This window comes from Loxodonta africana, chromosome X (assembly GCF_030014295.1).
Source record: "Loxodonta africana isolate mLoxAfr1 chromosome X, mLoxAfr1.hap2, whole genome shotgun sequence".
In the NCBI taxonomy this organism is placed as follows: Eukaryota; Metazoa; Chordata; class Mammalia; order Proboscidea; family Elephantidae; genus Loxodonta; species Loxodonta africana.
The window spans coordinates 88,358,499-88,371,226 of NC_087369.1; the positions used below are offsets into that span (position 1 = coordinate 88,358,499).

Sequence of the window (12,728 nt, forward strand, 5' to 3'; positions counted from 1 at the left end):
AACCCTGGAAACCTGTTGCCACGGAGTCAATTTTGACTCATAGCATCCCCATAGGACAGAGTAGAGCTGCCTCATATGGTTTCCAAGGAGCAGCTGGTGGATTTGAACTGATGACCTTTAGGTTAGCAGACACATCTCTTAACCACTGTGCCACCAGGGCTCCCCCATTGTAGTTAGGTATCTTAATTCAGTTAGGGTAGTTTCCACTGTCAAATCTGACTTATATAAAATAGCATTCACGGTATTCTGCAAAGACTCTGGGCTTTCCTTCACAAATTTATTCCTCACCATTGTGATAAAAGATGTATCCTCTAGGCACTCTAGCGTGAATTTATGGGTCTAACTTGATAAAGCCACTCTAATGTGCCAATTTCCCTAGACTTTGGATACCTTCTTCTGTGGTATACCAAGGCAGGCCTGGTATTTCAAATTGATTTACTGTAGGCCACTGTGTAATCCATGCTTCAGTGGCTCAACCAAATAAGCTATTAGATCCTTTCCTAATCTCTTGAGCTGAACATTGAATGAGGAATCTGTGCTTAGTGGGCCCATATCAATAACCTCAGACTGATCCAACTTCATGTACCTTGCACCGTTATTCCACACCCTGAATAGACATTCCACACATATTCCTCAGGTTTCTGTTTGTAGTAGAAAAGTCAAACAGTTGTTTTGGAGTGTCGTGTACCTCCTCCTGGGTTAAACTTTGTACTTCACCTTTGGGGGCTCACTGGAACTTCAGTCTAGTTATAGGTCTAGAAGCCAAAATGGGTGGTGAGGATGTGTTTTGAGAACATTCGGCATTGTCTTATAAGGCATCTGCCTCAGGCAATGCCCCAGGAAATGACTCAGACAAAGGCTCTTCAGACAGATTGGTTAATCTCATCAAATGGCGGGGCGGGGGGGGGCTCATGGTTTTACTGGATGGCTTTGCAGACAAAGATGGAGTAATCACTTCAGATGGGAGTGAGAGGGCTGGTTCTGTTGGCAAGAGTGATTTAACGGAATTTAGGGGCTCGCTGTTCCCAGCTTCCTGATTATCTGCCCATATGTCCTCACCCCAAGTTTCAGGACCCCATTTCTTCCCAATCAATTCTGTCACTTTAACTTCATACACCATTCAAGGTTGGGAACTCAGCTGGTGTTGTAATTCAGTCACTTTCACAATATGACTCTGGGTTTGGTTTTCAGCAATATCAGCTTTGTTACCAGAAATAAAGCTTTATTTTAAGGTAAAAGTAGAAGCTTTGAAGTGGTTTATGTAGCACTTTAGCTTTGACTCTGAAGCCCTGAGCTAATCTCTTTCTCTCACCACTTTGTCTAGAGAAATTAGGACAAACCAACCAGCTTCTTTATACTTCTCATTATGACAAAATTATAGAAAGGCATCAAACATGTGATCACCCAAAGGCCGACCTCTCACCAATATATGATCTATTGGTGGTGATATTTTATGTATTTGAATTGCCACCTCAAGCCATGGATTAGCAGTGCCATCTTAACTACTGGCAGCAGAGTAATCAACATCTTTAAGACTAACCAGACTTGAGAATCAATTTAGAAAAGTCATCATCACAATTTTGTTTCTATACAACCACTCTCGGTACCAAATGTCTTAGGCTGAGATCTCTAGAGAAGCAAAATCAGTGAAGCATTTACAGAGTACATATACATGTATACACATACATAGAGAGAGAGAGGAGGAGAAGGGGCAGTTTATATCAAGGAAATGGCTCACATGGGTTGGAGAGGCTGGAAATTTCCAAATCCATGGATCAGGGAGAAGGCTTCTCCTGACTCATGTAGCTGCGGTGTCTGGCAAACGCAACATCAGCAGGTCAGACAACAGACTTCCATTTCACAGGCTGCAGAGGCCGACACACTCCAAGATCAACAGGTAAGCTGGCAAGCCACTGGCTCGCAGACTGCAGAGGCTGACAATTCCCAAGACTGGCACAGGTAAGCTGGCAGGCTGCTGGATCACAGACTGCAGAGGCTGATGAATCCCAAGATCAGCAGGTAAGCTGCTAGCTCAAGTCCCAGGAACTGGAGATCAGATGAACAGGAGTCAGCTGCAGGATCCAGGGGAAGCAAAAGTCCTCCAGCCTTGCCAGAAAGTCTGCCCAAATTGGATGCAGGCCACACCATCAAGGAAACTCCCTTTTAACTGACTGGACACTCACAGCAGATCTCATCATGGAGATGATCACATTATATCCAATCACATCATGGAGGTCATTATGACATCATCATACAATTGCCAAACTACATCGTAACTGCCAAACCTCTGAGAATCATGGCCCAGCCAAGGTGACACAATCTCAACGATCACAGTCCTCAAAGTGACATCTTTGCTTTTTAACACTTTACAGAGGTCTTTGCAGGTTTGCACAATGTAATACTTCGTTGGATTTCTTGACTACTGTTTCCACGGCCAGTGATTGTGGATGAAATCCTTGACAACCTCAATCTTTTCTCTGTTTATCACGATGTTGTTTATTGGTCCAGTTATGATAGGATTTTTATTTTATGTTGAGGTGTAATCCACACTGAAGGCCAGGGTCTTAGATATCCATCAGTAAGTGCTTCAAGTCTTCTTCCCTTTCATCAAGCAAGGTTGTGTCATCTGCATATCGTAGGTTGTTAATGAGACTTCCTCCAATCCTGATGCCGCCTCCTTCTTCACATAGTCCAGCTTCTTGGATTATTTGCTCAGCATACAGACTGAATAAGTATGGTGAAAGGACACAACCCTGACACATACATATAGTATGATCCCATTTATGTAATTGTCTCTCTTTGACAAATTGAGATCCCTAGGTGGTGCAAACAATTTGCACTCAACTGCTAACCTAAAGGTTGGTGGTTCGAACACACCCAGCAGTAGAGTGGAAGATAGGCCTGGCAATCTGCATTCATTAAGATTATAGCCATGAAAACCCTACGGAATAGTTCTGCTCTGTAACAACATGGGGTTGCTATGAGTCAGAACTGACTTAATGGCAACCACCACAAAGACCAACATGACACAATTATAAAGGTGAAGAACAACTGAGTCACTGTCGGGGATTAGGAATAATGTGAACTTGGTAGTAATGATGGGTGTGACTATCAAAGTGTACCAGGAGGGAGATTTTCGTGGCAATGGAGTAATTCTGTATCTTGACTGCAGTAATGGTTACACGAATCTCTGCACATGCGATAAAATGACAGAACTACAGACACACATTGAACCAATGTAAATTTCCTGGTTTTAATATTATACTATAGTTATGTAAGATGTATGTAAGATGTATAGTTATAGTTATATAAGATGTATCCATTGGGGAAAATTAGGTAAAGGTCCAAAAGACCTTTTTGTGCTCTCTCTGTAAATACCTATGAATCTATTATTATTTCTAAATAAAAAGTTTTAAAAAAGAAACTATACCAAGTTCACTGGGAAACCCAAGACTATTGAAAACTATACTGCTTTCTGGCCACACCAGAAGAAAACTTGAGATATGGTCATTTCCTTAAAGTTTATCTTAATGTGTCTTTCAGACTGCTTTTGCATAAACAAGGATTATGTCTATATACTAACCTCTGAAAATTACTGAGCCCTGAAATAATCTCTAACATTTGTGAATTTAATCTGCACAAATTCAGATACTCCGGAGTACTCCCCAAATCCATAAAAGGTATATCTTATTTTACGGAAACAACATATTTTCATATTTACATGTTACTGCAGAAAAAATCAGCATAGTGTGCTTAAGAAACTATGCCAAACAAAAGCAGAAGGAGTGCTTTATTTGCTTAAAAATACAGTATATGCTAAAGCATGAATTTGAATAAGAGACACTTTTTAGCACGTGTTTATTATGGGTGATTAATTTTCTAGCGAAGGAGCCCTGGCGCACAGTGGTTAAAGCGCTCGGTTGCTAAACAAAATATAAGCAGTCAAAATACACCTGCCGCTCTGTGGAAGAAAGATGTGGCGGTCTGCTTCGGTAAAGGTTTACAGCCTTGGAAGCCCTATGAGGCAGTTCTACTCTGTCCTACAGGGTCGCTATGAGTTGGAATTGACTCCACAGCAGTGCATAATTTACTAATGAGTAAGCCGATCTGACAGTTTAGTATCCACATTTCAATATTATTCCCTATTGGTCATCAAATATAAATGTTATGTGACAGATACTATGTTACTGTGTTCTTTATAAATTTGGTAAACTGAGTAAGACAAAGGTTTAGACTAAGTTTGACAAATTAGACTATGCATACTCAGTAAAATTACTTCTTCACACTTGTGCACAAATAATTAAAAAAATGGCAAGCGGGATATAAAAATGTATGTTTTAACATTTATATAATCGGACACTTTTATAACTGTACTATACTCAAATCATCCTTATACAAGTTCTCCCAGACCCTACAGGTTTCAAACACCGAATAGAATGTACTCTTCCTTCCTATGATCTAACCAGAATTTCTCTAGCCTTAAACCTAGGGAGTTCATAACTCTGCTAGAATTAAAACATGTCTGACACACACAGTTTAATACCCTTCATAATTTAAAACATTTATTAAGAAATACATTGGCTGTCTTTTCACTGACCTAACACCATCTCCTTTATCATTTTCTCTAAGGGCATGCTTTGATACATGTGTACGTGTGTGTTTATATGTTATGTATATATTAATACACACATACACATATATGAATTTTTCTTTTCCAAGTGCAGTTTGACTTCAAAAATACTAAGTTAAAAGCAACATTAACAACACACATAACACTATATCTACCGGAGCCTAATGGATATGATTCAAATTTCTACAACAGATAAAGAGATCCTGAAAACTCTTTTAACTTTAAAATCCTCCAACTGATATTTCACTAAGGAAGATATAAAAATGGCCAATAAGAACATGCTCAAACATGTTCTTAACATCAGCATAAAGATGCTCAATACCATTTATCATTATGAAAATGAAAACCACATGAGATACCACTACATACATACAATGGCAAAAACAGAAAACAAAAATGATGATACCAAGTGCTGATAAGAATGTACAGTAACTGGAGCTTTCATACATTGCTTATGGGAATGCAAAATCAACAGTAACTTTGAGAAACTGGTAGTTTCTTATGAAGTTAAGCATACACTTACCAGATGACCCAGTAATTGTACTACTGGATTTATATTTCACTTGGGTAAATACCTATTGTGGAGTAATGAATCACCTTACAGACAGCAATTTGGTTTTTGTCCTTCCTTCCTGAGAGATAAGCGTTGTAGTTTCCTGAGTAACTGAGGTAACTTTATTATCTAAAATCTCTAGACCACACATAAGAATTTGTCCTAATGAGTGGGGGCTAGCCAGACCATAAAGACCACCTGGTAGCTTGATATGAACTAACCTTAAGAGGCATGATTTAGTCTATCACGCATATTCATTGAGATCTTGATCATGGCTACATGGTGAAGCCAGTAAGGCTGTTAACACAGAGGCTCTGAGAACTTCCTGGTTGGTAAACGAAGGGTAATGCCCCTCTTTGGGATATGGAAGGTCCATGTTGGGAATCTTCCCAGGCCTCACCCACGCAGCAATTCCTTAATGATGATCCTGATCTATATACTTTTGCTATAATAAGTTTGCAATCGTAAATTAAAGTACTTTCTGTGAGTTCTGTGAGTCACTCCAGGGAATTATCAAACCCGAAGGAGTAGTGGAAGCCAGCAGGTCAAAGTGAAGGAGGCCAGGGGAGGTCCTGAGCTTGTGGCTGGCATCCCAAAGGGGTAGTGGGAAAACTGAATTTGTGGCTAGCAGGTCAGAATTAAGGGTGTTATGTGAACTCCTGAGTTTGCAGTTGGTGTCAGCCTATACGGCACTCTGAAGGACAGTGGCCTTTTAACTTATGAGCTACAGACAGACAGAGAGTGCTACACGGGCAGCTAATGTCAAAGATGATTGAGAAGTAGAAAAAAGGGGGTATGATTAATCTTCACATTTTGAGATTTGATTTATGTTGATTCTTATTTACGAACCTATACTCACACAGAAAAATTTTTTAAATAATTTTTATTGTGCTTTAAGTGAAACTTTACAAATCAAGTCAGTCTCTCACATATAAACTTATATACTCCTTACTACATACTCCCACTTATTCTCCCCCTAATGAGTCAGCCCGCTCCCTCCTTCCAGTCTCTCCTTTCATGACCGTTTTGCCAGTTTCTAACCCCCTCTACCCTCCCATCTCCCCTCCAGGCAGGAAATGCCAACATCGACTCAGATGTCCACCTGCTGCAAGTAGCTCACTCCTGATCAGCATCTCTCTCCAACCCATTGTCCAGTCCAATCCATGTCTGATGAGTTGGCTTCGGGAATGGTTCCTGTTCTGGGCCAACAGAAGGTTTGGGGACCATGACTGCCAGAATTCTTCTAGTCTCAGTCAGACCATTAAGTCTGGTCTTTTTATGAGAATTTGAGGTCAGCATCCCACTGTTCTACTGCTCCGTGAGGGGTTCTCTGTTGTGCTCCCTGTCAGGGCAGTCATCGGTTGTGGCAGGGACCATCTAGTTCTTCTGGTCTCAGGATGATGTAGTCTCTAGTTCATGTAGCCCTTTCTGTCTCTTGGGCTCATAATTACCTTGAGACCTTGGTGTTCTTCATTCTCCTTTGATCCAGGGGGGCTGAGACTCATCGATGCATCTTAGATGGCCGCTTGCTAGCGTTTAAGACCCCAGATGCCACTCTTCAAAGTGGGATGCAGAATGTTTTCATAATAGAATTTATTTTGCCAATTGACCTAGATTCCCCTGAAGCCATAGTCCCCAAACCATTGCCCCTGCTCCGCTGACCTTCGAAGCATTCAGTTTATTCAGGAAACTTCTTTGCTTTTGGTCCAGTCCAGTTGTGCTGACCTCCCCTGTATTGAGTGTTGTCCTTCTCTTCACCTAAAGTAGTTCTTATCTACTAATCAGTAAATAACCCTCTTCCACCCTCTCTCCCTCCCCCCTCTTGAAACCACAAAAGAATGTGTTCTCCTCAGTTTAAACTATTCCTCAAGATCTTATAATAGTGGTCCTATACAGTTATTTGTCCTTTTGCATCTGACTAATTTCACTCAGCATAATGCCTTCCAGGTTCCTCCATGTTATGAAATGTTTCAGATTCCTCACTGTTCTTTATTGATGTGTAGTGTTCCATTGTGTGAATATATCATAATTTATTTATCCATTCGTCCGATGATGGACACCTTGGTTGCTTCCAGCTTTTTGCTATTGTAAACAGAGCTGCAATAAACGTAGGTGTGCATATATATGCTCGTGTAAAGGCTCTTATTTCTCTAGGATATATTCCGAGGAGTGGGATTTCTGGGTTGTATGCTAGTTCTATTTCTAGCTTTTTAAGGAAACGCCAGATCGATTTCCAAAGTGGTTGTACCATTTTACATTTCCACCAGCAGTGTATGAGTGTTCCAATCTCTCCAACATTTATTATTTTGTGTGTTTTGGATTAATGCCAGCCTTGTTGGAGTGAGATGGAATCTCATCGTAGTTTTAATTTGCATTTCTCTAATGGCTAATGATCGAGAGCATTTCCTCATGTACCTGTTAGCCGCCTGAATATCTTTAGTGAAGTGCGTGTTCATATCCTTCGCCCAGTTTTTAATTGGGTTGTTTGTCTTTCTGTGGCTGAGTTTTAGCAGAATCATGTAGATTTTAGAGATCAGGTGCTGGTCGGAGATGTCGTAGCTGAAAATTTTTTCCTAGTCTGTAGGTTGTCTTTTTACTCTTTTGGTGAAGTCTTTAGATGAGCATAGGTGTTTGATTTTTAGGAGCTCCCAGTTATCTGGTTTCTCTTCATCATTTTTAGCAACGTTTTGTATTCTGTTTATGTCTTGTATTAGGGCTCCTAATGTTGTCCCTATTTTTTCTTCCATGATCTTTATCGTTTTAGACTTTATGTTTAGGTCTTTGATCCATCTGGAGTTAGTTTTCACACAGAAACTTTTACACCAATATTTAAAAAAAAAATATTTAGAGGTGCTTTAATTGTAACTGCCAAAAACTGGGACAACTCAAATATCCCTCAACTGGGAATGGATAAATGAACTGTAATACATATACACAAATGGAATAATACTAAGCAATTCAAAGAAATTTAACTATTGATATATGCAATATCTCAAGACTCAAACGGCTATAAATTATACAATTCCATTTATACGACATTCCAGAGAAGGAACAACTATAGGGATGGAGAATGTATGAGTGTTTGCCAGGGGTGAAGGACGGGAAAAGGATGTATCTACAAAAGGGCATGAGTTAATTTTTGGAGGGGTGATGAAACCATTTTTTATTTTGATTGTGTGTGTTACAACTGTCAAAACTTGTAGAAGTGTACATCAAAAAGAGTCAATTCTACTGTACGTAAATTTAAAATGAATTTTTAAAACTCTCTACACATAGAGAAAATGCTTCCTACCTCACGTTAGTTTCATCATTAAATTCTTCAGCCCACTTCTTCCTTGACTGTGCAGTAGTAGAACCATCTAAACGGTAATAGTCAATGTTTCGGAGCCACTTTCCTTCACCTAAAAATTTAACAGGAAAACAAAAAGGGATTTCGTATATTCTTCTGCTGATGGCAGATTTTCCTCCTTGCTCACTACTTAAAAGCTAATTATATATATTTTGATAGCAAAACATATACCTTTAAAAATCAAGGTATAATTAATTACATTACAAATAAATTCAGCACAGATATCCTTCAAATAGATATTGAGTAACATAAAAAAATTTAATCTACATGTGAATTTTAAGAACACATTTATTTATTAAAGGGTTTCCTTGATTAGAATCTTTAAAAACTATCAACAGAATATGACTAAATTGCATTTTGCTCATAAAGTTGCTTTTATCTAAATATGTAAACAATCAGCTTTCCTCTCTTATTAACAACCTGATAATGATCAGGTAAAACCCAGAAATATAGAATGCCTTTATTAATTCACAGAACAAATATATACTGAATGTCTACTATGTGTCAAAAACTATTCCATGGCCTAGCCATAAATTGCCATCCCAATTCTTTAATTATACTACTACTATTTCCCCTTCAAGCAAAATTCATATCATCAGACCCTAGAGTCTTAAGATAAAAACAAGTTGACAAAACTGAGACTTATGTCTTTCAGCAAACAATACTTAAATTTAGTAGGGTCGTCCTCAGATTATGAACGAGGTCTGTTCCTAAATCTGTCTTTAAGTTGAATGAGTACTTAAGTAGGAACAAGTAGGTGAGCTTCATATCTAAAGTCACTCAAATGTTTGTCTTAGTATACAGTAATACCTTTCTATGTGTAAAAAAATCAAAGAAACACTTTCAGAAACACTAAAACACCTTTAGCATAACAATATCAAAAAAAAAAAACCCAAATCCATTGCCATCGAGTTGGTTTCAACCCACAGCAACCCTGTAGGACAGAACAGAACTGCCCTATATGGTTTCCAAGGATCACCTGGTAGATTCAAACTGCTGACCCTGGTTGGCAGCCGTAGCTCTTAACCACTGTGCCACCAGGGCTCCAACATAATAATAAATATGATTTGTTGCCTGTCACAAAGTAGGGCCCATTTGTTATTACAAACCATTGTATGTACCTTGAATTTTTAATATAATAGGTTTTACAGGGTTGGTTTTGAGGAAGGCCATTTCCAAAGGTAAAACACTTGGTGTGAATTGCTCTTTCTGCTGTGGTCTAAGTCCAATCTTTTCTTGTCCTATACAACTCCATGCTGGAGTTCTTCTTTATCATATAATGCAGATTGTCATTTTTTTTGCAAATCCTTCCACTGTACCCCGACTTACCTAGCTGTGGTTTTCCTGCTAAAGGAAGTGTTTGCAGTTAGAAAATAACAAAAAACGGTAATTCAAGACCTATGCAGATTTTAGACATTAGTGTTAACATGTAGCCTAACTACTGTGCCAGTTTACAGAAAAAGCCCTGTTTGCCCTCCCTTGAAAAATGATTTTTTAGCCTGTGCCTAGGTCCTAATAAAACCTTGTATTTTTCTTATAACCTAGTTCAGTCTACACCTGAGGGGGACCTAACACCTCTTGAAATTTAAAATAAACTAATGTTACAAAGTTATGGGTTTTCTGCATCAAAAACCTTTTTTCTTACTTAAGCATTAGATCCCCCCGTGTCTGTCAGTGTGTCATACTCTGGGATCTTGTGTGTTGCTGTAATGCTGGAAACTATGCCACCGGTATTCAGATACCAGCAGGGTCACCTATGGAGAACAGGCTTCAGCTGACCTTCCGGACTAAGACCAGGAAGAAGGACCCGGCAGTCTGCTTCTGAAAAGAATTAGCCAGTGAAAACCTTATGAATAGCAACAGAATATTGTCTGATATATTGCCGGAAGATAAGCCCCACAGGTTGGAAGCCACTCAAAAGACAACTGGGGAAGAGCTTCTCCCTCAAAGTAGAGTCAACCTTAATGATGTGGACGGAGTCAAGCTTTTAAGGACCTTCATTTGCTGATGTGGTGTGACTCAAAATGAGAGGAAACAACTGAAAACATCCATTAATAATCAGAACCTGGAATGTACGAAGTATGAATCTAAGAAAGGTTGGAAACTGTGAAAAATGAAACGGAACACATAAACATCGATATCCTAGGCATTGGTGAGCTGCAATGAACCAGTACTGGACATTTTGAATCGGACAATCATATGATCTACTATGCCGGGAATGGTAAGTTGAAGAGGAATGGTGTTGCATACATCATCAAAAAGAACATTTCAAGGTCTATCCTGAAGTACAACACTTTCAGTGATAGGATAATATCCATACGCCTACAAGGAAAACAGTAAATAACGACTATTATTCAAATTTACACACCAACCAGTAAGGCCAAAGAATAAACTGAAAATTTTTACCAAATTCTGCAGTCTGGAATTGATCAAACATGCATTCAGAGTGCACTAATAATTACTTGTGATTGGAATGCAAAAGTGGGAAACAAAGAAAGATTGCTAGTTGGAAAATATGGCCTTGGTAATAGAAACGATGCCTGAGATTGAATGACATAATTCTGCAAGACCAATGACTTCTTCATTGCAAATACCTTTTTACACCAACATACACGGCAGCTATACACATGGACTTTGCCAAATGGAATACAAAGGAATTAAATCAACTACATCTGTGGAAAGAGACAATGGAAAAACTCAGTATCATCAGTCAGGACAAGGCCAGGGGCCGATTGTGGAAGAGACCATCAATTGCTCACGTGCAAGTTCAAGCTGAAACTGGAGAAAACTAGAACAAGTGCACAAGAACCAAAGTACAACCTTAAGTACATACCATGTGAAGTTAGAGACAATCTCAAGAATAGATGTGACACACTGAACACTAATGACCGAAGACCAGGTGAGTTGTGGAATAACATCAAGGACCTCACATATGAAGAAAGCAAGAGATCATTAAAAAGACAGGAAAGAAAGAAAAGACCAAAATGGATGTTGGAAGAGACTCTGAAACTTACTCTTGAACATCGAGCAGCTAAAGCAAGAGGAAGAAATGATGACGTAAAAGAAATGAACAGGGAAGCGGGGCCAAGATGGCGGACTAGGTTGACGCTACCTCGGATCCCTCTTGCAACAAAGACTCGGAAAAACAAGTTAATCGATCACGTACATAACAATCTACGAACCCTGAACAACAAACACAGATTTCGAGACGGAAAACGAACAAATACAGGGAAGCAGCAACTGTTTTCGGGGCCTGGAGCCAGCGTCCCAGTCAGGTAACCTTGGCGCCCGGTATAGGTCAGGGCCCAGGGGAGCTGATGGCGCAAACAATGGGCGCAGCCCTACCCCCCAGAACTCACCCCGGGAAGGGGCCCAGCCGGTCCGCGCGGGCGGCGTGGCGACGCAGCTGGTGGGAGAAGTCCCCGGGAGGCAGTGACTGGTCTTGGAGCTGGGAGTGCAGCGTCCCAGCCGGCGAATCTTGCCGCCGGGCCTTTGACTGGGTGCTGCCACGGCGCAAGCATGGAGGGCTGCTCCACTCCCCTGAACTAACACCGGGAGGGGGCCCAGCCGAGCCGCGGAGGTGGTGCGGCAAAGCGGCTGGCGGGACGAGAAGTCCCTGGGAGGCAGCGACTGATTTTGGAGTCGGGAGTGCAGCGTCCCAGAAGGGGAATCTTGACGCTGCGCTTTGGACTGGCAGCAGAGGATCTGACCGCGGCTTCAGCGGGCCAGATCCCCAGGGGCAATCTCCACACAGCCAGCACACGTAGGCGACACGCCCCTCGGGAATCTCAGATAAAATACTCATTCCAAGCAAGACAAGCAACGCTGACTATATTCCGAGGTGCTACTCTCCTATCTCTCTGATCCCTCCCCCACCCTCCCCAGGTGGCTTCATTAACATTGGAATTTCCTGAGCCAGAGGGAGAACGGCTCCGGCAGCAGCTTTGCTTCCCCCCATCCTTTTTTTTTTCTTTTGGTCTCTTCCTAACCCACTCTTCCAGCCTGAGAAAAGGAACCACAAAAAACCCAGGGTCCAAAAATCCATCCCTAATTGGACTAAAAACACAGAACCAGCTAAAATCAAGCGTATATGATCCAAATCTCAGACTTTCAACCTTACAGGGAACAAGGTGGCGATTATAATCCAAAGGCAGTTCTGATAGGGACCTGACTGCATTTTTTTTAGCGGATTTTCT

General features: G+C 40.6%; 1 protein-coding gene across 8 annotated transcripts in view; it reads right to left on the bottom strand.

The window, feature by feature from the left end:
* Positions 1-12,728, bottom strand: part of ATRX (ATRX chromatin remodeler) — a 414,424-nt gene that overhangs the window by 58,872 nt on the left and 342,824 nt on the right. For all 8 annotated transcript variants that reach the window (XM_064278569.1, XM_064278575.1, XM_064278573.1 and 5 more), the window contains one exon: positions 8,476-8,584. In XM_064278569.1, the coding sequence (XP_064134639.1) occupies positions 8,476-8,584 (109 nt within the window). The remainder of the gene's footprint in view (positions 1-8,475; positions 8,585-12,728) is intronic.